The sequence below is a fragment of the Peromyscus californicus genome, unplaced genomic scaffold (genome assembly GCF_007827085.1).
Source record: "Peromyscus californicus insignis strain IS unplaced genomic scaffold, ASM782708v3 Scaffold_22__1_contigs__length_63687245, whole genome shotgun sequence".
Classification (NCBI taxonomy): domain Eukaryota; kingdom Metazoa; phylum Chordata; class Mammalia; order Rodentia; family Cricetidae; genus Peromyscus; species Peromyscus californicus.
Window position 1 is genome coordinate 2339064 of NW_026294525.1, and position 25204 is coordinate 2364267.

At 43.7% G+C, this 25204-nt stretch overlaps 1 protein-coding gene across 31 annotated transcripts in view; it reads left to right on the plus strand.

Annotated features, from left to right (window-relative positions):
- The window catches only part of Wdr27 (WD repeat domain 27), a 218310-nt gene that overhangs the window by 18617 nt on the left and 174489 nt on the right, over positions 1 to 25204 (plus strand). For 25 of the 31 annotated variants that reach the window (XR_008221077.1, XR_008221078.1, XR_008221069.1 and 22 more), the window contains 14 exons: positions 354 to 547; positions 4250 to 4363; positions 5731 to 5782; positions 7432 to 7502; positions 8239 to 8359; positions 9595 to 9712; positions 13287 to 13390; positions 14289 to 14356; positions 14605 to 14726; positions 15143 to 15225; positions 16797 to 16875; positions 18747 to 18824; positions 20803 to 20900; positions 22399 to 22488. Coding sequence is in view for 23 of the 31 variants with exons in the window: in XM_052750730.1 (XP_052606690.1) it covers positions 354 to 547; positions 4250 to 4363; positions 5731 to 5782; positions 7432 to 7502; positions 8239 to 8359; positions 9595 to 9712; positions 13287 to 13390; positions 14289 to 14356; positions 14605 to 14726; positions 15143 to 15225; positions 16797 to 16875; positions 18747 to 18824; positions 20803 to 20900; positions 22399 to 22488 (1392 nt within the window). In the remaining 8 variants the exon portion in view is untranslated. The remainder of the gene's footprint in view (positions 1 to 353; positions 548 to 4249; positions 4364 to 5730; positions 5783 to 7431; positions 7503 to 8238; positions 8360 to 9594; positions 9713 to 13286; positions 13391 to 14288; positions 14357 to 14604; positions 14727 to 15142; positions 15226 to 16796; positions 16876 to 18746; positions 18825 to 20802; positions 20901 to 22398; positions 22489 to 25204) is intronic. The other 6 variants (XM_052750732.1, XM_052750731.1, XM_052750734.1 and 3 more) reach the window with 6 other exon arrangements.

The window sequence follows — 25204 nt, forward strand, 5'->3', positions numbered from 1 at the left end:
GCCTGGATGGCAATGGACACAGGGAGAAGTGCTGGGTAAAGAGCTTGGTCTGTGCAGCTCTTCTGGGTGCCCACGACCCTCCGGAGACTGGTTTCTTTATGACCTTGGTTCTGTACTGAACTGCCTCAGAAAAAAGACTGTGTTCCACCATCACTCTCCAGCCTGTTGTTCCTCTGCCTGTGGCTCTGGAGCAGAGAACTACACAGGACCCATTCTCTGACATCCGATGAGCTGATGCAGAGAACTACACAGGACCCATTCTCTGACATCTGATGAGCTGATGCAGAGAACTACACAGGACCCATTCTTCTGACATCTGGTGAGCTGATGCTAATATCTGGAACTTGCTCTAGGGCTGACTCCTCGAGGGACTATCCTAGGCTCCCTTTTACAAACAGTGCACTGTTTGAGATTTAGTCTGGATGATCGTGCTGTTGCCGTGTGTGCTGGAAACAAAATATCTGTGATGGATGTGGAGGTAAGAACGACACCCTGTGGCGGTCCCAAGCACACAGTGGGTGGTACTTTCCAGGCTGGGTTCCTGTTGGTGAGTATTTCATTCTTGCTTTTTAAATGGCAATTTGGTTCAATGTATTTTGTAAAGATGTTGGGGACGGGAATCCAAGGAAAACATCTTGGTCTTGTAATTGATAAGCCACTGGAATCGGTGTTAACATGAATTTGTGCAGGGATACTTTTCAGCAGACACATTTACCAAAACAGTTCTTTCTTGAGCACCCTCCTACCTTAGGAGTCCCCCCATAATCTGTGTAGCACAGTGCTTCAGCTGCCTGCTTGTCAAAAATCCATTTTCCACTGTGACTCAGACTTCTCACTTGTTTCTTAATTGAGACAGTTCATGTAAAAGTGAATGCCTCCTAGGCTGGGGATTTCTAACCTGGGGTTTGTTGAGCACTGGTGCTTGAGCTGTGGTAAATCAGTGCCAGGTGTTAAAAGATCTCCCTGGAGAGAGAGAAGGAGCCTCTGTATCCTGAGTTCATGGTAGAGTGCCCGGTGCCTGGGGTAGCTGTCTTACCCAGTGTTCAGGTTAACACAGCTAATGAAGCACTTTGCCTTCTCTGGCTCTCCTTGTTGTCTACTTTAAAACTCTTAGGTGAGGAAAGATGTTAGCCAAGGATCATGAGGTGGTTATCCTAGGCCCTAGGATACGTGAGACATTTGGGGGAACGAAATGTCCTAGTCACTGTTGTACTGCTATGAAGAGACACCATGGCCAAGGCAACTCTTACAAAAGAAAACATTTGACTAGGAGCTTGCTCTTACAGTTTCAGAGGCTTAGTCCATTGTCATCATGGCAGGGAGCATGGCATTGGAGCAGTAGCTGGGAGCTACATCCGGGTCCTGAGAGAGAGAGAGAGAGAGAGAGAGAGAGAGAGAGAGAGAGAGACTCTGCTTGGCATGGACTTTTGAAACCTCAAAGCCCACCCCCAGTGACACATTTCCTAAAATGGCCATACCTTCTAATTCTTTCAAACAGTGCCACTCTCTGGTGACCATGCATTCAGTCTATGAGACTATGGGGGCCATTCTCATTCAGACCACCACAGAACTCATCATTAATTGATGCATGAGGCTGAGGCAGCAGCAGGAAGGCAGGTGGTGGATACTGGGGCCATTCTCACACAAACCCCACACAAAGGGAACACAGGTTTTTGTTTGTTTGTTTTTTTTTGGTTTTTCGAGACAGGGTTTCTCTGTGTAGCTTTGGCACCTTTCCTGGAACTCACTCTGTAGCTCAGGCTGGCCTCGAACTCACAGAGATCCACCTGCCTCTGCCTCCCGAGTGCTGGGATTAAAAGTGTGCGCCACCACCTCCTGGCCACAGTTTTATGGTCAGATAATTTTTGGGCTAACTATGAATGAAATTGAGGTTCACATTGAAAGAAATCACACCTTCCCTCACTTAAGTCATAGTGTGGAGCCTGGGGATGAGGTGTCTGTGTTGTTTGCTGAGTAGTTCTAGGTCAGGTGTATGGGAGCCTTCTGGATAAGCTGGTCTTCACCTCCAAGTATTAAAGATATATGAAAACACCCTTTGGTAGTTGAACAGATTGGCACCAGGCCACTCTACTGCATCACAAAACTAACCACCAAAATGGAAAACTAACATTAGTTAGGGTGAGGGAGACCAGATGAATTAGGAGGATAGTAAGGTTGCTGGTGTTCGAAGTTGGGGAAGTGTTCAGAGAGCAAAAGTGATTGACACAGTGTTATGTACCTGGAAATCAAAAGTCCGACAGCAGAAATTTGCTCAGGTGTAACCTGTGTGAGCAGCAGGTGTGCAGAGTGTGAGAGGGCTTCCAAGGGAGAATAATGTGGTAGACAGGCTGCCAAGGAACAGGACAAGTCAGTCCACAGATGGCTTACACTTCCAGAGAAATGTTCAACAGGTCACAACATTTTCTCTGAAAGCGTTCAAGTGAATACTGAGCACTTTTTAATCACCATGAAATACAAACCATTAGAAGGAAACAAAGTATCTGGCAGGTGATAATATAGTCATATGTAAGTGAGTGGTTTTACTTTAGAGAAATGGAAATTGGGGAGCTTTAAAGCTCCAGAAGGGAACAGAATGCATATTCTATAACCTCATTTCCTCTCTGCCTCTGTCCCAACATGCATTGTGATCTTCTGTCTCTAATTGTTTGATGGTTATTGATATAACATACCCCATACAACTCTAAACCCTGTTTAGCAGGGTTGTTCTTTAGAGTGTTAAAGAGAGCTTTCGGAGTTCAGTGTGTACTTAAAAGTTGTGTCATCTGTCAGACTAGTATCTATCATTTATCTTCTATATATCTACCTGTCATCTTTCACCTATATATTGAGCATCTGTCACCTATCTATCATCTATATCTGTCTATTGATCATCTGCAGACCTATCATCTATGTCTGAGGTGTCCTTCCAGTCTGCATAAAGTATCATAACGTTCAAGCATCTCCTTGCCACTGGACAGGGAACCCAGTGGGACCGGAGGTGGGAGGCAGCTGTTGCTCTCAGGAGGTCCTGTTGTTCTCACAGCCATGTTGCTTAGGGCATGTTAGAATGGGAGCTGGTCCATTGACTTCTAGTCCAAGCCTGGGCTGTGTGAAGCTAAGAGTTGAAGGAAGGGCTAACTCACTCCGAAGTAGGTGCACCATGTTGTCTTGCTGTATTTTAGTTACTCTCTACTTTAGTTACTGGAGAATAGCTTCAAAGGGCGGTAGAAGATAGGACAGGTACATTCAGAAAGGGCGAGGGAGGTAGACAGTGGTAGGGAACAGATGAAAGAAACAGACATAAAGGGACAGATAGTAAGAGACTGAGCATCTTACCTTCACCCTGAACACGTGGGCTGCTGAGAAGAGGCTGTCAGGAGGAAGCCCCAGACAGCAGGGGATCCAGGAGATGCTAGCCCCTGTGTACCAGGTCAGGGTTAGCTGGTCCTTATCTTTTCCTTCCTGATGATGTGCCTCCCTCAGAGCTCCGGCATCAGACTTTTTTACTTCTGAGGTGACATGGATAGGGTAGGCCCAAATTTGGAAAGAGGGATGTGTAAAATAAAATTTATTCTTTAAATTAAAAAACAGTGTGTGTGTGTGTGTGTGTGTGTGTGTGTGTGTGTGTGTGTGTGTGTGTGTGTGTGCAGGCACACATGCCACAGCACATGTGTGGAGGTCAGAGGACAACTGTAGAATTGGTTCTCTACTTTCACCATTGTGGGGGACCAGCCCCCACTTTTATGACCAGTGTGCTCTTGAGCACAGAGAAGTGGGAAATATTTAGATAGAAGGAGATACCCAGACAATGAGAGGAAAGACAGAAACACAAGATAGCCTGTGAGGATCTGGGTCTCAACCCACCAGCCCAGAACTTTATTCAAAAGGGCTTTTTATAACAATGCCAAGGGATGAGGCAAAAAGACCTCCCCCCTGCTAGATACAACCACGTGTAGACCCTTCCAAACACCTGATACTCAGGCCTGTAGCCCAATCGTCCTCTTATGCAGTCCTGCTGGGTAAAGCCACTAGGAAACCTAGGTGGACTCCAATAGACCATGTGAGTTCCAGGGACTGAACTTAAGTCTTCAGACTTGGTGGCAAGTGCCTTTACCTACTGAGCCCTTTGCCTGGCCTTGTAGAATTTATTTAGCAAGTTCTCTTTTTCTGTAGTGGACTGTGATTTCTTGATGTTGATCATTCTAGAAAATTCCATGAATAACCTTTTACAAATCCTCCTTCCTTCTAGAAGCAGTCTGTGCTGGTGGAGCTGCAGGGCCATCAAGGCTCAGTGACAGCGGTAGAATTCTGTCCCTGGCAGGCAAACATCCTCATCTCCGTGTCTGAAGACAGAAGCTTTAAGGTGGGCAGCAGTGGCTTGGGATGTTAGGGATGCTGTGGACGTAGGGATGCCATGGGACATATCTGCCTGCTGCTGTTGGATTGCTACTGCTGTGCAAGTTTTTTTTTTCTTGTAATAAAAATATGATGGAGCTGGAGAAAAGATGGCCCGGTGGTTAAGAACACCACTGTTCCTGCAGAGGGTCAGGACTCTGTTCCCAGCACCCACACAGTGGCTCACAACTGTCTGGAATTCTAGTTCCAGGGTATCCAATGCCTTATTCTGGCCTCCATGAACACTGCATATATGTGGTACACATTCATGCATGCAAGCAAAGCACTCACACACATAAATAAAAATGAATACAATTTAAAGCACATACCCAGGGAGGCTGTTTTCTCACCCACGCAGAAGTGGAGTTTTGATGTTCTGGTAGGTCTGGGATACTCCTTGGTGCATTTCTTGGGTCTCCAGCATTTGAACTGTCCCCAACTTTTCTTACATCTAAATCTAGAGGGGGCAATGTATATCTGCAATGTTTCCTAATGACCAACAGCTGAGGATCCAGTGTTCCCAATAAGAGGATTCAATCACAACTAAGCTGAGCTTGAGAAAAAATAAAGCAAAATGCAGGTTCACTTCTGAGCAGCCCCAAGTTAGCTCATGTTGCTATGATTTTACTGACAAAGGGTAGACATTTATCATTGTCCTAAAAGAAAAGCTGAAAGTCACATGTGTGCATCAGATCACAGAAGCTGTGAGAATCTATACCACGGTCATTTTAAAATACCCATCTCATGAGACCCAGTGGGTCCCGACTTCCTCTGGGAGTCGGCAGCTGTTGGGACAGAAATCCAAGTTGCCATACTTGGATAACTATGTTGCACTTCAATTTTATATTTCAAATAGACCAAATGGGGCCTCTTGTCTCACTGGTGGTCATGAGAATGAAGAGAGTTGGTATTTTGGGATGTCCCTGGAGGTGTGCCCACCATAGAAGGGAGAGTGGGTATAGCAAACACAAGCGAGCATCATGGTTAGAATGCAGCCCTCTGGGTTAGCACCCTCCACAAATGGGCCGTAGACCAGGGACATGCTGACAGTCTTCACTGAGCTACTAACTTGGGGTATTGTATATGTACAGGAATTGCTGTCCCTTAGGTATGTCTTCATCCTCCCTAATCCATAGGTGGTTATCTTTGGAGGACTCAGGATGTTTTCATTATTCTGAAGTCTTGGGTTTTAGCAATGCAGTGATTCACTAAGTGAATTTTCATTCTTTAATTATTATTTATGCAGATTAATTTTTAATTGCTTAAAATTTAGTTCATGGTTTAGCAACATAGCATCATTTTATGTCTCTTAAAGAAATGTCTTTTCATTTAAAGGTCTGGGACTATTGTGTGGGATCCTTGATATACAGCTCATCCATTTTAACAGGTAAATCAAAGACTCTTTTACATTCTAGCTGGGTAGGCTGCATAAACAAACTCGCCTAGTGTGGCTCTCGCCCTAGAGATAGAGGTGTGACAGTCGGAATCACCAGCCTCATCTGTATGTAGCTGTCAGTTCCCATTCCTTCTGTATACCGAGTGGGTAAGCTTCACAGTTACTGTCTCTGAGGACTTTACCTTGTTGGCTTCTGAGTATCTGTCTCAGGTAAGTGTGTGGAATAGTTTGGCTCTCAGATAAAGTGCCTGAGACAGGGCCCCTGCTGTCCTGTGGAGAGGCCCAGAGCTGGAAAAGTTTGGAGGGACACCAGAACTGGACAGCATGTAAGCCATTGGTGAGGCTGGAAACATTTGTTCATCCTATGAATTCTAGGGTAATTGTTGCTTTCATCAAATTGTCTCTTTGGTGGGCAATGGAACCAGCACTTGATTATACAGAGGAGTGACCAGTTCCTATGGCCTGGTCTCCTGGGGCCTGGGGTGCTGTGTGTGAGTCAGGGGAGCATTCCTCCTGGGGCCCTGTGTTTCCACCTTGCATCTCATGGGTTGCTTCTGGAGTTCTTCCCACGTCCTGCCATGAATGCACAGTGTTCTGGGAGAGCAGGATGGCCGATGTTAGGGGTCTTTCCTTTCCTTTGAGATGCCTTGTGAAAATGCTCCTCAAGGAAAACACAGATGCTTTGGTGTTCTGCTAGAGTTACAACTGTATTTTTCTAAGACTGAGCATTTTTTAGGTCAGTTACCCACATGTAGAATATTGTGTTCTGACAGCCTGAAGTTTTTCACCAAGCTTGGGCATGAAGCACATTTTCTGGAAGTTTGTTGGATTTTCCTGAAGCAATCTTGTGGAACAATTTGATTGAGGAACACAATTGCAGACTGTGCTATAGATTCACCATGAATGTCATTTATAGCTTAATTAGGACGTAGTGTTTCTCAACCTCTATTTATCTAGTTCTTCCAAATTCTTGATACTTTAGACTATATTTTAAGTAAAATTAAATTTTAGGGAGTTCTTTTATTTTTTGTAGACACCCACTTAACTGCTGTTTTTATCACTGAATCTATGATTTCATTGTTTTTGGCCTACAGGAACTGCTCTGCCCTGTTTAAAATGCTAGCTGAACTTTCCTTCCTTCCTCCAGGCAGTTGCTCTGGACCTGCTCAGTGTTGGCAAATGGGATGGGACTAACCAGGATCCACCACCCACCATTCTTTTTTATTTGTTTGTTTGTTTGGTTTTTCAAGACAGGGTTTCTCTGTGTAGCTTTGCGCCTTTCCTGGATCTCGCTCTGTAGCCCAGGCTGGCCTCGAACTCACAAAGATCCACCTGCCTCTGCCTCCTGAGTGCTGGGATTAAAGGCATGTGCCACCCCCCTCCCCTGGCTTGTTTGTTTGTTTTTAATAACTCTATTTATTTATGTATGTATTTATTTATCTATTTATTTTATGTCCTGGCTACAATATACCCACCATTCTTATTTGGGACAGCATTCATTTTTTCTCTCTTGCTCATGAATGCTTCCAAATTTATATTCACTTATAATTTTTACCTCCTGGTATGAAAAAGATTCAGAATAGCGCTAAGTCAACTAGAAGAAGCACTGTCCATACTGAATGTCTTATGTCCCCTCTCAGGTTACCCTCTCCTGAGTTTGCTTATCGATGAAGAAAACCGACAGCTGGTCACTGGCAGTGCTGATGGCCAGGTGAGAGCCCTTTGCAGTTCTAGCTGAATCTCAAACATATGGAACATGAACGTGTGCAAGGTCTCTTTTCTGTCATCACCTGTGGTGTTCTAGGCTTTGTCCATTGTGCATCTCAGCACCGTGGTGGGGTTGGGAGGGCTTTGTTCTGCAGAGTAACCTTGACATGCATGATTTAACAATGCTAACAATGATATTTGAATGTAGCAAAAGTTAGAACCACTTCTTCAGCCACTAGCATCAGATGATTTTAAAACTGAAGATACTAAAAATTTAATGTAAACACCTTAGGTTTATTTTATAAAGGCACTGTTGATATACATATGATGAAGTTGTACACTGGGAAGCTAAGATAGTTTATTTTCTTTTTCTTAACTCAACTGCCATTATCCTGTGTGTTAGGGCCCATAACATGTTAGAAATACTCATGGATCAAAGTCTGTAGCATGTGCTCTGTAGGTGCTTGTGATCTTGGGACCCCATAGGTGGCTCTGTATGACAGTGAATCACAGCCATGTCTGACCTAAGATTCTGGACAAACTATCCCCTGTAAGTACCTGCTTGGAAGCTGTGCAGCTTTCAAGGAGGGGCTAAAAGCAACATTCAGGATAGTCCAGGTGTCTAGGAGAACCCAGGAGCATATCTGATGCAGCTTGTCTGCTCTGCCCCCCCTTTCCTTTGGATTTTACAAGTATCACTTCTTGAAAGAGATTGGTGTCTACATATTTTGCTTTTGTAGCTGTGGATCTTTAGTTTGATGGAGAGACATCACTACCACTGTGTGGCGCATGTGGACCTAAGGAAGAAAAGTGAGACTTTCTCCACCCGAAGAATGATGGCTGGGCAGTACAGTCGGCCAGGTGTGCTTCTTGTGCTCTCCAGGCCTCCTGAATGGACACAGCACCCAAGGGCACACGTCAGGATCTCCGTTGGATAGGGTGGGAAGGAAAACAAGGGAAGTCTCTGATTTGGGAAAGGTCCTGACTTCTGATGCCACCGTGCCCCATAGGTTCTGTTCCCTGGGCTGGAGGCTGGCTCACAGTGTGCTGTGTGGAGTACAGGGTCGCAGGGAATGGGAGAACACAAACCCTTGGGTTTTCATCAAAGCAGGAGCTCAAGAGGGCAGGCCCTGCAGCTGTCTGAACAGTGCATCTGAGCAAACTAGTGCACTGTCCCCAGGGTGCTGCCTCACTGTTTCCATTGCAAATGCTGACCCATCTCCTCCTTCAGGTCTCAGATCCTGCCTTCCTTACCTACTCCCCTAAGCCTGTTTCCAGCTCTGCTGTCCAAAATTGCACCCACTTGTCCATATCTGCCTCTTCCATACCTCCACTCACCTGCTCTAGGTCCGTGAAGGAGCTGGCACTTACTTGAGGAGTGCTGGTGTCTTCCTTCAGTGAGGCTGAGAGCTAATGTGGGTGTGTGTGTGAGTTTCCTTGACACTTTCCTGCCCTATATATTTGTTCTTACGGATATTCCTTCCTTCCTTAGTTTGTAGTTTTTGTATGGCTTTAAATGATTTGTGTTTTTTAATTAGGTCAGAAATTACTGTCCTACCAGTATATCTCTTTTTTTCCAAATATATTAAGCCATGATTTTTGTTATTTTTTTTTATAAGCAGTTGCTCATTCTTTTTTTTTTTTTTTTTCTTTTTTCTTTTTCTTTTTTTTTTTTTTTTAAAGATTTATTTATTTATTTTGTATACAGCATGTATGACCACAGGTCAGAAGAGGGCACCAGATCTCATTACAGATGGTTGTGAGCCACCATGTGGTTGCTGGGAATTGAACTCAGGACCTCTGGAAGAGCAGCCAGTGCTCCCAACCTCTGAGCCATCTCTCCAGCCCCAACAGTTGCTCATTCTTTACTACAGTTTAGATCTATTTTAGGAATGGTGACACTAACCTCTTTGCATTGACAGTCTCTTTTCCCAATTCCCCATCCCTTATAGATTCAGTCTAGGGTTCCTTTTTGATTTTTAGCTTTATTTTTCTTCATCTTCAAAGTCTAAATGCTTTTCTGATTTATGGTTCATTCTGTTAACTGATCACTAAGCAACTTTGCTTCTTAGGTAATCAATAACTCTGTTCCCTAGAAGACAGACAGTGCCACTCCAGACCTGAGGTGGATAAAAGGGAAGAGGCTGAAGCAACATTCCCTGTCCTGAGCCTGGCGCACTGCGACCTCTGCCTGCAGGATTCCCAGTGTGGAGTGTACGTATGATGAGCCGGGCCCAGCTGTAGTCACTAACTTTCCTAAGTGAGCCCGGAGTTCGGTTTTATGAATGGTTGAAGTGAACGCCAAGTTTTGTGTCTCTCATTATTACTGACTGTAAGTGTTCCTAAAATTGCATATTTTAAGTCTTAGATTTAGTAAATTTTGCCAGTTTCATTCAAGCATTGTTAGCAAAAGGAATTAGATCACTTTTCTAACTATGTGTGGAACCTCTGTAGTAGTCCTTTCCTTGGATTGTGACATGACTTAGCTCACACTCTTTCCTCCCAGGTGTTCCATGTTAAAATCGATCCCTAGTGAATTTTACTCATTTATTTCTGAATATTATAAATTCTTGGGAATACAAGGAAGCATTATCTACGAGCTTGCCTTTCCCCCTGAGACAGCTCAGCACCTTTAGCATCTGTGAATTCAGCTCTAGATGGGGGAGGTTGCTTGCAAATGAAGAGAGCTCATTACACTGCCTGGGCCTTGGGAATAGAGCACTCCCCTCTAGTCCAAGTCACACTGGCAAAATAGAGGCAGGAGGAGGGCTGGTTCCTGCACTGGAGTCACAGGACTTCCTGTGTCCTACCTCAGAGTACTGAGAGTTCCTGCGGACAAAGCCAGGGTCTCACTACTGAATCCTGTTTACCATGATTTGTCAGGTGATGTGGGAAGTGCTGGGTTGTGTGGTGTGGACCTAAGGAGGAATGCCTGCTGACTGCTCTAGTGAGAGAGCCTATGAATGTTCCCCTGTTCAGGATAAAGTGAAGGAAACAGACTCATGTTTGCTCTCTGATGAGCTCTGCCACTGTGGACCAGATAGCTGCTCTCTGAGCTTACTTTTATTTTCACGAAGGACCATGGTGACATTGTGCTGCTGAAGGGCCAGCTTTCAGCAGGTCAAAGGAACTGCAAAGGAGTGAGGTGTCAGTGGAGCTGCATACACAGGAGACTTTCTGAGGGCCAAAGCTTAACTCTTCATCTTATTTTTATTTCTGCTGCTTGCTCCTACTCTGTTCTTTTTTCTGTTCTCTTCTTCTACCCTGATGTCCTCCTCCTCCATCTTCCCTGACGTCCTCCTCCTCCATCTTCCCTGATGTCCTCCTCCTCCATCTTCCCTGATGTCCTCCTCCTCCATCCTCCCTGATGTCCTCCTCCTCCATCTTCCCTGATGTCCTCCTCCTCCATCTTCCCTGATGTCCTCCTCCTCCATCTTCCCTGATGTCCTCCTCCTCCATCTTCCCTGATGTCCTCCTCCTCCATCTTCCCTGATGTCCTCCTCCTCCATCTTCCCTGATGTTTTCTTTCTACTTCTTCCCCGATATTTCATTCAACATCTTTCCTTCTACCTATCTTATTTTTCTTATCCCTTTTATACCTCCTAACAAAAATTTCTATGCAAGAAAAGATTACCAAACGACCACAAGTTGCATATTTTCCAAAAATAAATTAAAATCTTTGCACAGGAAGAAATTACATGATGATCATAAGTCACATGTTTTTCTTAGAAGCTGACAAGTAGTTAAACATTTTTCTTTGTATTAATTTCCCACTATAACATCTTCACCCCACATCAATGATTCTTTTAAAATTGATTAGCAAAGTTTTAAGCAAGCCAAATGTTGCAAGCCAAGTATTGCTGGGTCCTAACAGCTCCCTCGTGGGAGGGGGTGAGAAAGCTTGGTGTCAATGACACAGACACCGGGAGTCAGGTGAAAGGCCAACAGCAGACTCATTTATTCAGTAATGGGGAAAGCCTTATATACCCTCCTCCCAGCACCCAGGCTGTGTCCCGATCCAGTGACATTGAGTGGTCGCCCCTCATTGGTTGGGCATGATCAGGACCTCTGACAGTGTCTGTTGCTAGGCCCTCAGGCAGACTCCGGGTTGGCTCATAAGGAGTACATTATGTACATGCCTTGGCAACTGGTTTGAGCCTTATTTCCTGCAGCCAAGTCTATTTCAGCCAGTTCCTTTTGTACCGGCATGGAGCTGTTTGCAGTTTCAGTGTAGCCGATTTCTATTTTATTTCTACTCTAGAGAAGCTTTTAACGAGTGTCAGCTAACCATCTATTTTTCTGTGCACTCAGTAGGGTCATTTAATTTCCTTTCACAACTTTGTTTTTTCAAGGTACATACCAGGGTCTGTGATTAGTTCTGTAAGTTACATGACCAAGGAACTCAGACCTAACCTTGAGTGTAGGGACGTAATTGATTTCTTTGATCATCAGCCTGTTTTTCCATGGGCAGAATTCATGGGTCTATAATATATGAAACTTCCTTGTTCTTATTTTCAACTTCTGCAAATCTCACATCTAACAAAGGGGAAGGTAACTTCTGACTTATTTTGACCTTTTTTTGTATCTCTTATTGGAACAATTGGGAGAATTGTTCCAATAAACCATTTCCCTAATCATCTTTACTGCCCTAACCACTTGTATCTTTTAGGCTAACTTCAGAAAGTCCAATTAAATCATCGGTCTAACTAATCATCATTGTTCTTATAAAAATCATCTTCATTGTGATCTATAAGTAAATTGCCCAGCAAGGAGTGGGATTTTCCCATGAAACAATCACACTATACTAGATACAGTGGGATCTTTTCACATAGAAATCACACCATGCCACATACAGCAGGAACAGGGCAGCAGCAAGCAGGAGGAAGCTCAGCAGGAGCAAGGGGCATTCTGGGAACAATCCTCCCAGGGCCCTGCCTCTCCAGGATGGACCCAGAGTAGCTTTGCTCTCCACTGGGCTGTATTCTGTAAGCTCCGTTGCTGACTGCAGCTCCTCTGACATGACCACTGGCAACAGGATCAGAGCACATGCCTAGATCCTTCACATGATCAGTAGGCTTCTGGATGACTTAGCCATCAACTGCTTTTGTAAACGCAGGAGAAAATACAAACCACAGTGGTCAGAATTGAGCTTGTCCATGCTCTGACTCTTGGGGATACTTGTTTCAAATAGACAGGAGCGGCTGCTTTGAAACTCAGTACCCGATTCCCAAGTATAATTAAGGGATAAGTGTAGCTAAAGTTTTCATGCCTGGCCCATGGTCAGGGCAAACCTCTCTCACCCGCCAGTCCCACAGCCACTCAGACCTGACCAAGTAAACACAGAGACTTATATTGGTTACAAACTGTATGGCCGTGGCAGGCTTCTTGCTAACTGTTCTTACAGCTTAAATTAATCCATTTCCATTAATCTATACCTTGCCACATGGCTCGTGGCTTACTGGCATCTTCACATGCTGTTTCTCATCGTGGCGGCTGGCAGTGTCTCTCCCTCAGCCTTCCACTTCCCAGCTTTATTTTCCTCCTTGTCCCGCCTATACTTCCTGCCTAGCCAACGGCCAATCAGTGTTTTATTTATTGACTAATCAGCAACACATTTGCCATACAGATCATCCCACAGCAGATAAGTGACTAGCTGAAGTGTTGGTGGAGACAGCTTTTGCGTTAGTTACACAGATGTGTGTCCATCCCCACCAAATGGAGGGATAGGAATGCTCAGGGATGTTGTTGCACTAACCTGAAGGAAGACTTTGTTTCTTCCTAAGGTTAGATTTTCTTCTGAGTGCACCAAATGCCTGTGGATTGGAAGCCCAACGGCTTTATTCATATTTAACCTGGCAAGTGTTGAATTGGAAGCTGCTTTACATTTCAAGGGTGAGATCTTGAATTCAGTGATCTTTGATGTTAGTCTCTTGTAACTTGGTTTTCTTTTTTTTTTTTTTTTTAAATTCATTTATTTATTATGTATACAGCATATGTGACTGCAGGCCAGAAGAGGGCACCAGATCTCATTCAAGGTGGTTGTGAGCCACCATGTGGTTGCTGGGAATTGAACTCAGGACCTCTGGGAGAGCAGTCAGTGCTCTTAACCTCTGAGCCATCTCTCCAGCCCGTAACTTGGTTTTCTTAAAAGAGATAGATGAGGAGTAAAAGTTTGGGGTAGAAAGCCTGACCATTTGAATTTGAGGATAAGTTTATCAGTAACCACACCTGCTCAGATCGTCAGTTACCTCCGGGCTGCAGAATCTGAAGGACATAGCTTTAGTTCTGCTCTTAGGAACATTCAGCACCTCCATCTCTGAGGCTTCTGTGGAGCCCTCCCCCTCTCCTTGTATGTCAGGACTCTGAAAAACCCTCCTTCATCCAACTGTGTCAGGCTCCTGTGAATCTCTCCCTCCATCTTCGTGTTGGGGGCCCATGAGGCTCTCCTTGCCCTCCATGTGTCAGGCACCTAGACAGCTGTGTGTATTAGGTGTGTCCCCCAGGCTCCCTCCCACAGGCTCTTTTCCTCACATGTGCATCTGTCAGTCCTGCTGGCAATTCGCTCTAAATACTTGGCGTTGGTCTAGACCACCTGCAGGAGGAGCTGTGAATTCCTGACCAGCTGACTGTGTGAAAAAGAACCTATCTCTTTCCACATTGTATCCCCAACTGTGTACATCTTACAATCCAAGAGCGCTAATTGTAGGACTTATAACTAGCCTGAACAAATGAGTCAGCTACTTATTTCCATTTGTCAACCTCTCAAATATTTATTTTCATGAAAATCAAGAATTTCAGAGCCTGAGTGTCCAAATTGCTGGGTCCTGTGCTGTGATGAGTGAGGCCATGAGCCCTAAGGTGAGTGGTGAAACTTGTGCTGTGGCAAATCTGTCACGTGTATTTCTCTGTGCTCTGATGTGTACCTCTTCACTATAATAACAGTCTTGGTGATATCTCTTATGTGAAATTATGACCCATTGCACATGGGTCTCCCCTGTGTGTACGTGTGAAACAGATCTGTCAAAGCTGTGTTTGTGACTGGCGGGATGGGACATACCCACAGGCCCCCAGTCCAGCCATGTGCTAATCTTTTAAGTGTCCCATAGGCATTTTGCATACTTTCATCTATGTTTGGAAATAAGATTGCCATGTTGGAAATCAGCCTGGCTGCTCTGCTGAGCTTTCAGAAGTGCCCTGGTGCTGGAAAGATGCTTTCTGTGCTGGCAAGGTACAGTCTTTTTGCATATCACATTGTATGTGGGTGCTTACCTGTTGGTTGCATTTTAGATCTTTTTCATGTGAAGAAGTATAAGTAAACCTTGGAAACTCTCAACCATACTAATGATCTATTAAAGAACTAATTTTTCATGCCGTGATTTTATTTTACTCAAACCTAAATGGTTCATAGTTTAACATAAATTGCTAGTTTATTTCAAATAGAATGTAAATTATAAAATAGCACTTTCATTAAAATATGTCAATATTTTTCTCATAAAGATAAGGACCTTGGTAGTTTTAATTTCCAAATATTATAAATCTATATTTGCATGAGTTAATCTTACATTGTCCTTAAAATGTATGTTGCATTGAAATAGGTCCATCATATCATTGTTTGCTCTCACAATGTGATTGTTTTTATTTTAGCTCCTGTGTCCTGCCAACTTCTCCACTGTATTTTGGAATTATTAAGGAAAACTTTACTAAGCCTGCTAATACCAAAAAACATGGTTAGTGTAACACACTCTGAAACACACACACAGATGTAGCCATCTCGCCTCACAGTCAGAATTGCTGACTCACTTTGTGAATATAACAGTCTGAAACACACACACAGATATAGCCATCTCCCCTCACAGTCAGAATTGCTAACTCACTGTGAATATAACACATTCTGAAACACACACACAGATGTAGCCATCTTCCTTCACAGTCAGAAATGCTGAATCACTTTGTGAATTTACATTTGCCAAAAGAGAAATTCAGTGCTGCTTCTTTTGTCTCTCAGATTTATTACACATTATCTTCGGTTGGGAATGTGGGCCACACTTCTCCCCCTGAGTTTGGCGTAGTTCACAGGAACTCAAGGGCATGCCTCAATACTGATGTGATTTTTGGGGGGACTTGGAGATAGACTTGGACTTGTGATAGACCCTGGGTAGTTGCACAATATGTTATTGCATCAATCACACTTCAGTGTGTGTTTCTGAAACAGCTAGCCAAAATCACATCCTGTCACAACTAGAAATAATTTCTTGTATTAGCAAGGCCATAACAATATTATTGACTATCTAAAAAATAGATTTTGATTAGTTCATTGTAAACTGTAGCCAAACAGTCCTCTCATATTGATTCTTTCAAAATATATTTTTAAAGTTAACTTCCATGCTAAGATGGCAGAATTCATGGTGCCCCAGTTGTTTATATTGTAGGAATCATGGCTGATTGATGCTCCTTTGTTCCCCTTCATTGACCAATGTAAACTCAGTCTCATAAAGTCTCTTGACTGACTTAGTTAATAAGATTGAGCACCCCGCCCCCCGTCAGAGCCACTGATACATTCTGTATATATACACCACATCTACATGTTTCCTTGCTTTTTACCCTTAGACAACTGGCTCAGCCTCTTCCAGATGAGGCGCTAAACCTCCCTTGTGTTTCTAGGGCCATCGTCTGGAGCATCCATTCTGAGGAGTAAGTCATTAAACCCTTGAATTTGTGAGGCAGGTAGCCTGCCCCTGTGTGCATCATGGTTCTTCTTGGTTGTCCCCTCAGTGGAATTCCTGTTAGGTTGAGTCTGTGTGCTGTGGTCCATTCCTGTGTGTTCTTCCAACAGGGACCCTGTACTGGACTGTAGTCCAAATGCATTACTGTTAGCTGGGCATAGTACCACATGCCTTTATTCCCAGCACTTGGAAGGTAGAGGCTTTTGAATCTCTGTGAGTTCAAGGCCAGCTTGCTGTACAAAGCAAGTTCCAGGACAGCCAGGACTCTTACACAGAGAAATCCTATCTCAAAAACAAACAAACAAACAAATAAAAAAGAAACAAAAGAAATACACAGTATTACACAAAGTATGGTTTAGTATAGTTTGCATTATTTTCTTGTACCTTTCATCTCCTTGATGAATTTTTGGCTGTTTTTCCTTGGCTTGACTTCTGTATAGAGCCTTTTCATTTCATTAGGTCAGAAGGTCATTTTGTTAGAATTTTCCAGATTAGGGAGACTGGGTTCTTTTTTTATGGGACAGTGGAATTGTCATGTTAAATGTTTTCTGCTTCTTTTACACCATGTCATAAAGCTGTGAGGATTGCGGTAGAGGACCGGCCCTTGGTCTTCCACACTAAAATCAGGTCATCTGGCTATACATCGGCACCACAGTAAGTTACCGCCATCGTGTCTCTTGTGTCAGTGGTAGAATTGATCTGCAAGAATACCATTGAGATGGGCTTTAGTGTGAACACTAATGTGCCTTGGAGGTTTCCACCATGAACAGGGCGGGCAGGGACCTAACTAGGATTATAATGTGAGCTAGACCCCGGAGTACCACAATCACCATAAGGGTAGCAGCTGTGCAGTTACTGGTTGTTAAATGCCTATTGGTTGTTGATCTCTGCTCAGCTCCTTGTGTTATTGTCAAATCATAAGGTTTTGTGGTGAGTGAGAAGCTGGTGGGGAGGGAAAGTGGGGAAAGGTGGTACATGAAAATGAGGTCACCACGGCCTCACTGAACACCTTCAACTGTTTTTGAGCCCATTTCCTCTGAAACTGGTGCTCTCTCTCTCTCTCTCTCTCTCTCTCTCTCTCTCTCTCTCTCTCTCCCTCCCTCCCTCCCTCCCTCCCTCCCCCCCCTCCTCTCTCCCTCTCCCCTCTCTCCCTCATAAATACAGCTTACTGAGCTCATATGTATGTTTTTAGGGCTGGCTATTGGGATTGTGTAACCCATCAGTGAGTTCATCTTGGACCATAGACCCTTGATTAGAACAAATTTGTTGCCATGCCATGGTGTTAAACCTCAGGCTATTTAAAATCTGAAGCAGCAGGTCTAATGGCTAGGTTATTTATAGACCAGAAAACACAAAGTATCATGGAAGAAACAGCTACAAAGCTTTGAGGTTTCCAGTCCTTCAGGAGTTTCAAATTTCTTAAAGGCAAACTTATTTTTCTGTACAATGTGTAGTCACACTACCCTCTTATCTCAAAGCTAGACCTCGCGTGTATCTTTATCACAGTAGTCCCATTTGCCCAGGGTCAGGAGCCCCATGGGCTCCCTGCACTTAGGGCATGTGACAGGGTGTGTGGGGGGGGTCTCTACCATTCCCCTGTTGGTGCTCTCACCTCACCTTCACTCTTGCCCACTCACTCTCACCTTCGTCTTGAGACCCTGCTCAGGCCTCTTCAAGGCCTCTGGCCTAGGCCGTCCTGTTTGTAACTGGAGCTCTGTGTGCCCCTCATCCCTTTCCTATCTCATGCTTTTTCTTTCCCCAGTGGCAACAACTGTGGATGCTGTTTTACTTTTTGTCTGTTCTGTGCTTGGGGCAGCACTTGACTCCTTAAACTCTCAAATAAGACACTCATGAACAGATGGTAGGTAGATAAAAGGAGGGATAGATGATGGGTAGAGAGATGGGTGGAAGGTGGAAGACATCAACAGAGGGAAAGAAAGATAAATAGATGGAAGGGTAAGTTAGTCACAGGTGTGTCCCAACTGTGGCCCACTGGCCACATAAGCTCCAGGATAGCTATGAGTACAGCCAACACAAAACCATAAATCTACTTAAAACAATAAGGGATTTTTGTGTGTTGAGTTTATAATTTGATTACATAGTATAGTTTTGAGTGTGAACTTCATAGATGACAATGTGGCCCAGAGAAGCTACCCCTGAATGAATGATGGCAGATGGATGGATTGGGTGGATTGGAAATTCATGCATTGAAGAACAATGCAATTTTAATGGATTCTGAGGATCCACATTGGATGATGTGGGAGGCTTGTGGTCCTGATACTGCCCTGGGACTTTGAGCTGAGAAGCATCAGGTAGGGTCACCAAAGAGGAGGTGTGTAGCATTGTGATGTCTCGGAGTCAGGGTGAGTGACTGTTTCTGGACTCAAGAAGAACAAAAGGCAGCTGAAAAAATTATGTAGGTTTGTATATGTTTATTTTTTCCCTGTAAAATGTAAATATCTTAAGAAACTTAGAATCCTAATTGTTGAGAGTGGTATATACCTATGTGTATGTTTTCCTTTCAGTGTAACTATGTTTTCACCAAAGACTAACATCAAGCATAATAGCAAAAGAACTTCAAAATTCAAGAACAATTACAAATGGTATGTAATTGAGTGTATGTATTAAGTAAATTTGAAACAACTTAGAAACACTTTTAAAATGCTTTCTTGATTTTAAACAGATGACTATATATGCATAGATATGAATATAAATATGTCATTGATATGCATCCTTCAAATCAAATATGGTTGTCTCATTTTAGTAAACCTTTGGATATTCTGCTATTTTTATTATGTTGCTAGTTTTGAAATAGTGAGATTTTGCTGGAAGAAAAATGCAGTTGTAGGAAAGTATGTTGTGTGTTGGCTGACGACCCTGAGAAGCATTTCAGGTCTCGGTGGTGACAGAAGGGCAGTTGCAGAGCCAATGTTGCTTCTTAGTGGCCGTCACTGGTCCGTTGACCTGGACAGGTTGCAAACTTAGCCTGAATGTACAAAGCATTTGGGGCCTTGGGCTTGCCTCAGGCTGAACTTTATATGATACATGATGAACATATATGATGAAAAAAGAGATTATGGGCTGCCTAACTTAACTAACTCATCTTTACGTACCCCACACCTACATTTGAACAGTGACTATTTTTACAGAAATGCTTACTGGAACATCGAGTGTTTGTCATTGACCTTGATCAGTTGCACCTATTACTGAGGCTTAGTGTGATGCCTTAATACTATGTACAGTGCTCCTTGATGAGACGGGCCGGCTTTTATCTACTACTCTCAATCTCTAGAGTCATCACTATTCTATGTTCAGGTCAACTTAAATTTTTTTTTTTAGTGCTTACACATATGAGCGAGAGCATATGGTATTTGAGGTTCTGCAGCTGGAGTATTTTACTTAACATCTTACAGTTCCCATGTAGTTTGTTTCAAATGGCAGAATGTCATTACTTTATGGCTGGATTTCCCTTTTGAATTTATTTTATTTTTACTGATGTGTCTGTGAGTGCTTGTGGGTGTCCACCGAGGCCAGCAGAGGGCGTCAGACCCATGCCATTGAAGTTACGGGCCAATGTGCGCTGTTCAATGTTGGCATCAGAGATGGAGACTGGGTCCTGGAAGAACATCAAATGTTCTTAACAGCTGAGCTATCTTTCTAGCCCATGTCTGAGTACTTTTTCATGGTGTATATAGACCACGTTTGTTTCCAGTCACATATTAATGGGCACCTAGGTTGATTCTGTATCTTAGTTGTAGTGAACAGTGCCCCAGTGAACATTGACAAGCAGGTATCTCTTTGGCAATGATTTTATTTCCTTTGTGTCTATACTCAGGAGTAAGACTGATCATATGGTAGTTTTCATTTTAGTTTTTTGAGGCGTCATCATACTCTGTTCCATGGTAGCTGTTCTAATTCACATGTCCTCTAACAATGGATTAAGGGTTTCTTTATCTTCACATCCTTAGCAGCATTTATTTATCTTTTTGGGTAGTAGTTTTTTTGGATAGTAGTCTTGGGGTGGAGTGACATTGTAACTCACTACCAAGTTGTATTTACCTGTTGTCAGGACACTGAGTTTTTATGTCCTCATTGGTCAGTTGCATTCTGTTGGGAAGAGTATATTCAGAGCATTTCCTATGGGTTTTTGATATTCTGGGTATGATTTTAACCATGCATATTGACATATTTCTTAAAAATTATTATTGATTTTTCTTTTAGCTTTCCTGTCAATTTCCACTAGTCTCCACATCAGAAGGTGAACATACACCTATAGCATGAGGTGCCTGACCCAATAGAGTATTTAGTGTTCCCAGTGATACTGGGCCTCAAGGGTGACGTGAACCTTAGTGCTCTTCATACTACACACAAACCCACAAAGATACATGTTTTGAAAATACAGAATACAGATCTGTTTAAAGAGTGTGATTCATGATTGTGAGTGTAAAAGTTTTATATGGATTTTCAGCTTTAATCATATAAAAGGATATATCTAAGTAGAGGGGAATATACTTAATTTCTAGTTTATTTCTAATCTCCCTTGAACTTCTCTCTTGGTTTTCACTGTGACATTCCTTAAAGTAAGGAGTACTCTCTGGAGAATTTCCTACCCAGAAGTCTCAGCAGGCAGGTTGCCGTGGCCCAGGAGCCTGTTGCTGTGCGCTGTCTGCAGTACTCAGGTAAGCCTGCACCTGCAGCTGGGTTCTGCCCACTGGGGTGAGTTTGTTTTTGAAGATACTGGCTGTATTGGTCAGGGCTTTCTAGAGGAACAGACCTGATAGAATGAAAATATGTATGGGATCTGAGTCTCTTACAGACTGTAGTCCAGCTAGTCAAACAATGTCTATTTCCTGACGGAAAGGCCAGGAATCCAGGAGTTGTTCAGTCTATGAATCGGCATGTCTCAGCTGGTCTTTAGGCTGTGTTGGAATCCAGAAGAAGTATGTTCTAATACCAGTGAAGGAATGCCTCAGCAGCAGGATAGATGAACTTGCCAGCAACAGTGAAGGGCAAGCAGGCAAAAAGCAAGCGCTTCCTTCTTCATATTGTTTTGTGCAGGTTGCCACCAGGTGTGACCTAGATTTAGGGTGGATCTTCTCACCTCAACTGATCCAGATTTGTGGTGGGTCTTCCTATCTCAATGATGCAATCAAGAAAACCCTCTGCGGCTGGGGGGGGGGGCGGTGTCCAGCTGCTTGGGTTTTAGTTGATTCCCAGTGTAGTCAAGTTGACAATCAAGATAAGTCATCACATGGGTACTGATGCTCCTAAGCATGCTTTGGGTCTAGAGTGAAGTGAGGCTTCAGTTGCACTTGATGAGGGCTATCACAGGGCACTTCTGTCCTTCAGTGCTGCCAGGATGGCACACACATATTTTCCATGATGACCCCTTCACACAGGAGCCTGGTAAGATGGCTTTTCATAGACAGGAGCTAGAGATGTGACCACAGGGGCATCACAAGGTGGTCTTGACACTGTCCTGTGAGTTGTGTCTCTTCCTCAGGTAGACCATGTCTCACAGGAAAGAGCAGCGCTTGACCTCCCCAGGTGCTGCCATGTTTTCAAGTGTATCTTAGCTGCCTTCCTCCCAAAGCTCTTTTATGGGCTTTCATACTTTTCTTGATAGTGTTTGAAGGGAGTGAAGTGATGCTTGTGGCAGCTTGGTGAAGGTGCCCGTAACTCCTTCAGAATGGTTTTGGTGGGTCATCTAAAAGTTACCACAGTTATCACTCTGGATAAAGGAACTCTACTTTTCAGATAGTTCTAGACAAACATCTTTTGACAACTGAATGTGCAGTGCTGTCAGTGGGCATCTTTTGATGTTTGCTGTGCTTACTTTTATGAAGTTGCACATTTGGCGAAGGTCCCCAACTTTGACTATCGTGAAAGTTGCTCTTGAGCAGCCCTGCAGCCTGGGGCTCAGCCCTGACCCTTTTGCTTATCTTCTGTGAGTGGAAGGCTGCAATGGCCCCAGACACAGCTGCTCTCTGGGGTTCTGATGAGGGGTTGGTTCAAGGCCTGACAAACCCTTGGGAAGACTTGTTATATGTTGTTTCAGATTCTTCACTACCTGATAAATGACTATGTAGCTTGATGTTCTTCACGTTAACTGTCAGTTGATCAGTAGGATTCCCATGTTATTATTTTATTGAGCTGTTGATTTCTTTTTTTAAACAGGGGATGGACAGCAGTTGGCCTGTGGCTTAGCTAACCACCTTTCCCTGGTCTTTGATGCTAGCCTTTCTGGAACACCTGCTGCTTTTTCAGGTATCCTTAATCTTGACGGATGGGACACGAGGGAGGGTGAATCTTGTGGGTTGTGCTTGTCAGCAGCAGACTAAGCTCCAGTTTTCTATACACAGCGGCTCATAGGTGGACTAGAGCTTTTGAAACAGGTTACTGCAAGCTACTAAACCAGGTGGAGCCTGTGTCCTTCCCAATGCATGTGTTCTGTAAGACAAAGCAGCAAGCTATGGCCAAGACCTTCATGGGCAAAAGCCATAGCCTTTGAATGATTTTGGGCGGTGAAGGAAGTTCACTCTTATAGAGATGAAATATGGTTAATTTAATAAAACATTTTCATTGAAGTGTATTTTGAAATTTAGTAGGGTTTGTAATGAATGTTTTAATACATTAAGCAGTTCAATACCATTTAAAAATGAGAGTTAATGTGTTAAATTCCTAACTGATATATAATTTTCCGAGTTTTACAGCCAAGAATTCTTAGCTCTTTATTAGGATCCTATAGCTGCTTGTTTAGAAACTTACACTTGCTAGGTATTTTTACTGAATACAAATGTACACAAAATATCTTTTGCCTTATATTCATCTGCCTTACATACTGGCTTGGATAGCAATGGACACTCTTGAGGTGTGAGATGGTGGTGTGGCCAGAACCATGTAAGGCCATGCTACATCAGGGATACACTGTGGCCCATGTATGCTGGGCCCTGACTTAGCTTGAACTGTCTAGTCTACACTAGGGTCCTTGCAGCATCTAGGGTGGTTTGAAAGAGAAGGGGATATGCCCTCAGTAGGTCCATAGGCATCCATGCTGGTCTTGTCCCGGGAGTGGGGAGTACCAGTCCCTAGCCTTCTGTAATGTGTTGAAGGACCAGGCTGTAGTTCTCTATATAGAGTATCTCTATATAATCCTGCTTTGTTCATTGCTTATGCTGGCTTTCAGATTCAAATTGGTGCACTCTAGGTAGACAGCTGATGCTGTGATGAGTGGAAGATGGAGGATGAGAGTATTCTAGTGTTGAGTGTGTTGTCCACTTCTTGAGAGACCTGAACTCTGGTGAAATTGTCCCACCTGCTCCTCCTTTGTGTGATCTCATGCAGCCTCTGCACCTGTGGGTAGGGGTCGAGGTGGATCAAAATATCCTTGTTTTCATCTGAGGAGTGTGAGGGCGTTACTATATAGAGGTCAGGAGGTAGACTGTGCAGGGCAGGTATCAAACAAGTATATTGTCAAGTCAGGGTGCTCAGACGTGCCCTGCCTCCAGGGCAGATGTGAGCCAGTGCCATTTTTGAGGCACTATGGCTCTCAAATGCGATTTCTACTCAGTGACAATATCACAGCATCATTTCCCTGTTGCTTTTGATTGTTAGCAAGTCTAGTGAATGCTTGCAACTTTTGTTATTGTTGTTTGTTTTTGAATTAGTTCTTTAAGAATTTTGTAAAATATATTGATCATCTTCACCCCCCCTCAAATCTTCCCAGACTCACCCCTTCCTTCCCAAACTTTGTGTCCCTTTTTTTTAACCCATCAATTCCAATTTGTGTTGTGCCTAAACTTTTGTGCATCTGGCCTTCCACTGGAGTTTGGATGACCTATCAGGGGCCGCACCCTTAAAGAAAACCAACTCTCCCTCTCCCAGCAGCTATCAGTTCCCAATAGCTCTTCATGCCTACCTCTCCTCTCCATATTGGGATTTTGTCTGGCTTTAGCTTGCACAGGTCTTATGCATGCTGCCACATCTGCCATGAGTTCATAGGTCAAGTGCACTGCTATGTCTGGAAAACACTTTTCCTTGTATCATCTACCAACTCTGGCTCTACAGTTTTTCTGTTCCTTCTGAAATGACTCCTGAGCCTTGGAAGGAGGGGTGTGAAACAAATGTCCCATTCAGAGTTGATCATTTCATGGTCTTTGCACATCTTCCAGTTGTAGGTCTCTGTGTCAATCATCACCCCTTGAAGAAAGAAGTGAATGTGATGACGATTGAGAGGTGCACTAATCTAAGGATAGGTCGTTAGGAGTCAGTTTAACCCTGTGGCCATTTATCACAACAGTGATACTATGTTCTCCCCCAGACCCTATGACCTGTGTAGCCACAGATTGTTAGGCCTTATATTGGTGCCAGGTATGGATTTCGATTTATGGCTGGGCCTTAAATTCAATCAGGAAGTAGTTAGTTTACCCCCGTGATATCCGTGCCACTGCTGCGCCAGTGGGCATGTCCTGCCAGGCCCATCATCACTGTAACTTTCCAGATTTATAGCCAGATAAGATTTATGATCACTTCTCCCTTGGTAGCATGCATAGCACCTCCCAGTACTATGAGAGCTAGCCAGCATGGAAGAAACTTCCAGGTGTATACCCAATTGATTTCTTTATATTCTGTGACTCAGGTATGTGGTGTCTTTATCAGTAGGGTCTTATCATCAATTTCTGGATGGTAACCAAGAACATTGGCAATGGCCTGCAATGTTTGGGGGTCTGTGGGACCCCAGTGGCCAACAACTCCCAAAGTGGTAGCCATTCTGGACATTGGGCCTTTTGTTTGTCTATGGTGTCTAGTATGGGCTTGTCCCTTCCTTATAGAGCAATTCCATTTAAATTCTTCTTCTATGTGATGTATACATTTTAAGAAGCTGCTACAATAGTAGGCTTCCATGTGTCTTTCAAAAGCTCTATAGTATCGTTCACTCCTCGTGTTCCCTCCTCTGCTCTTCTTTCCCAACCCCGTTTAACCT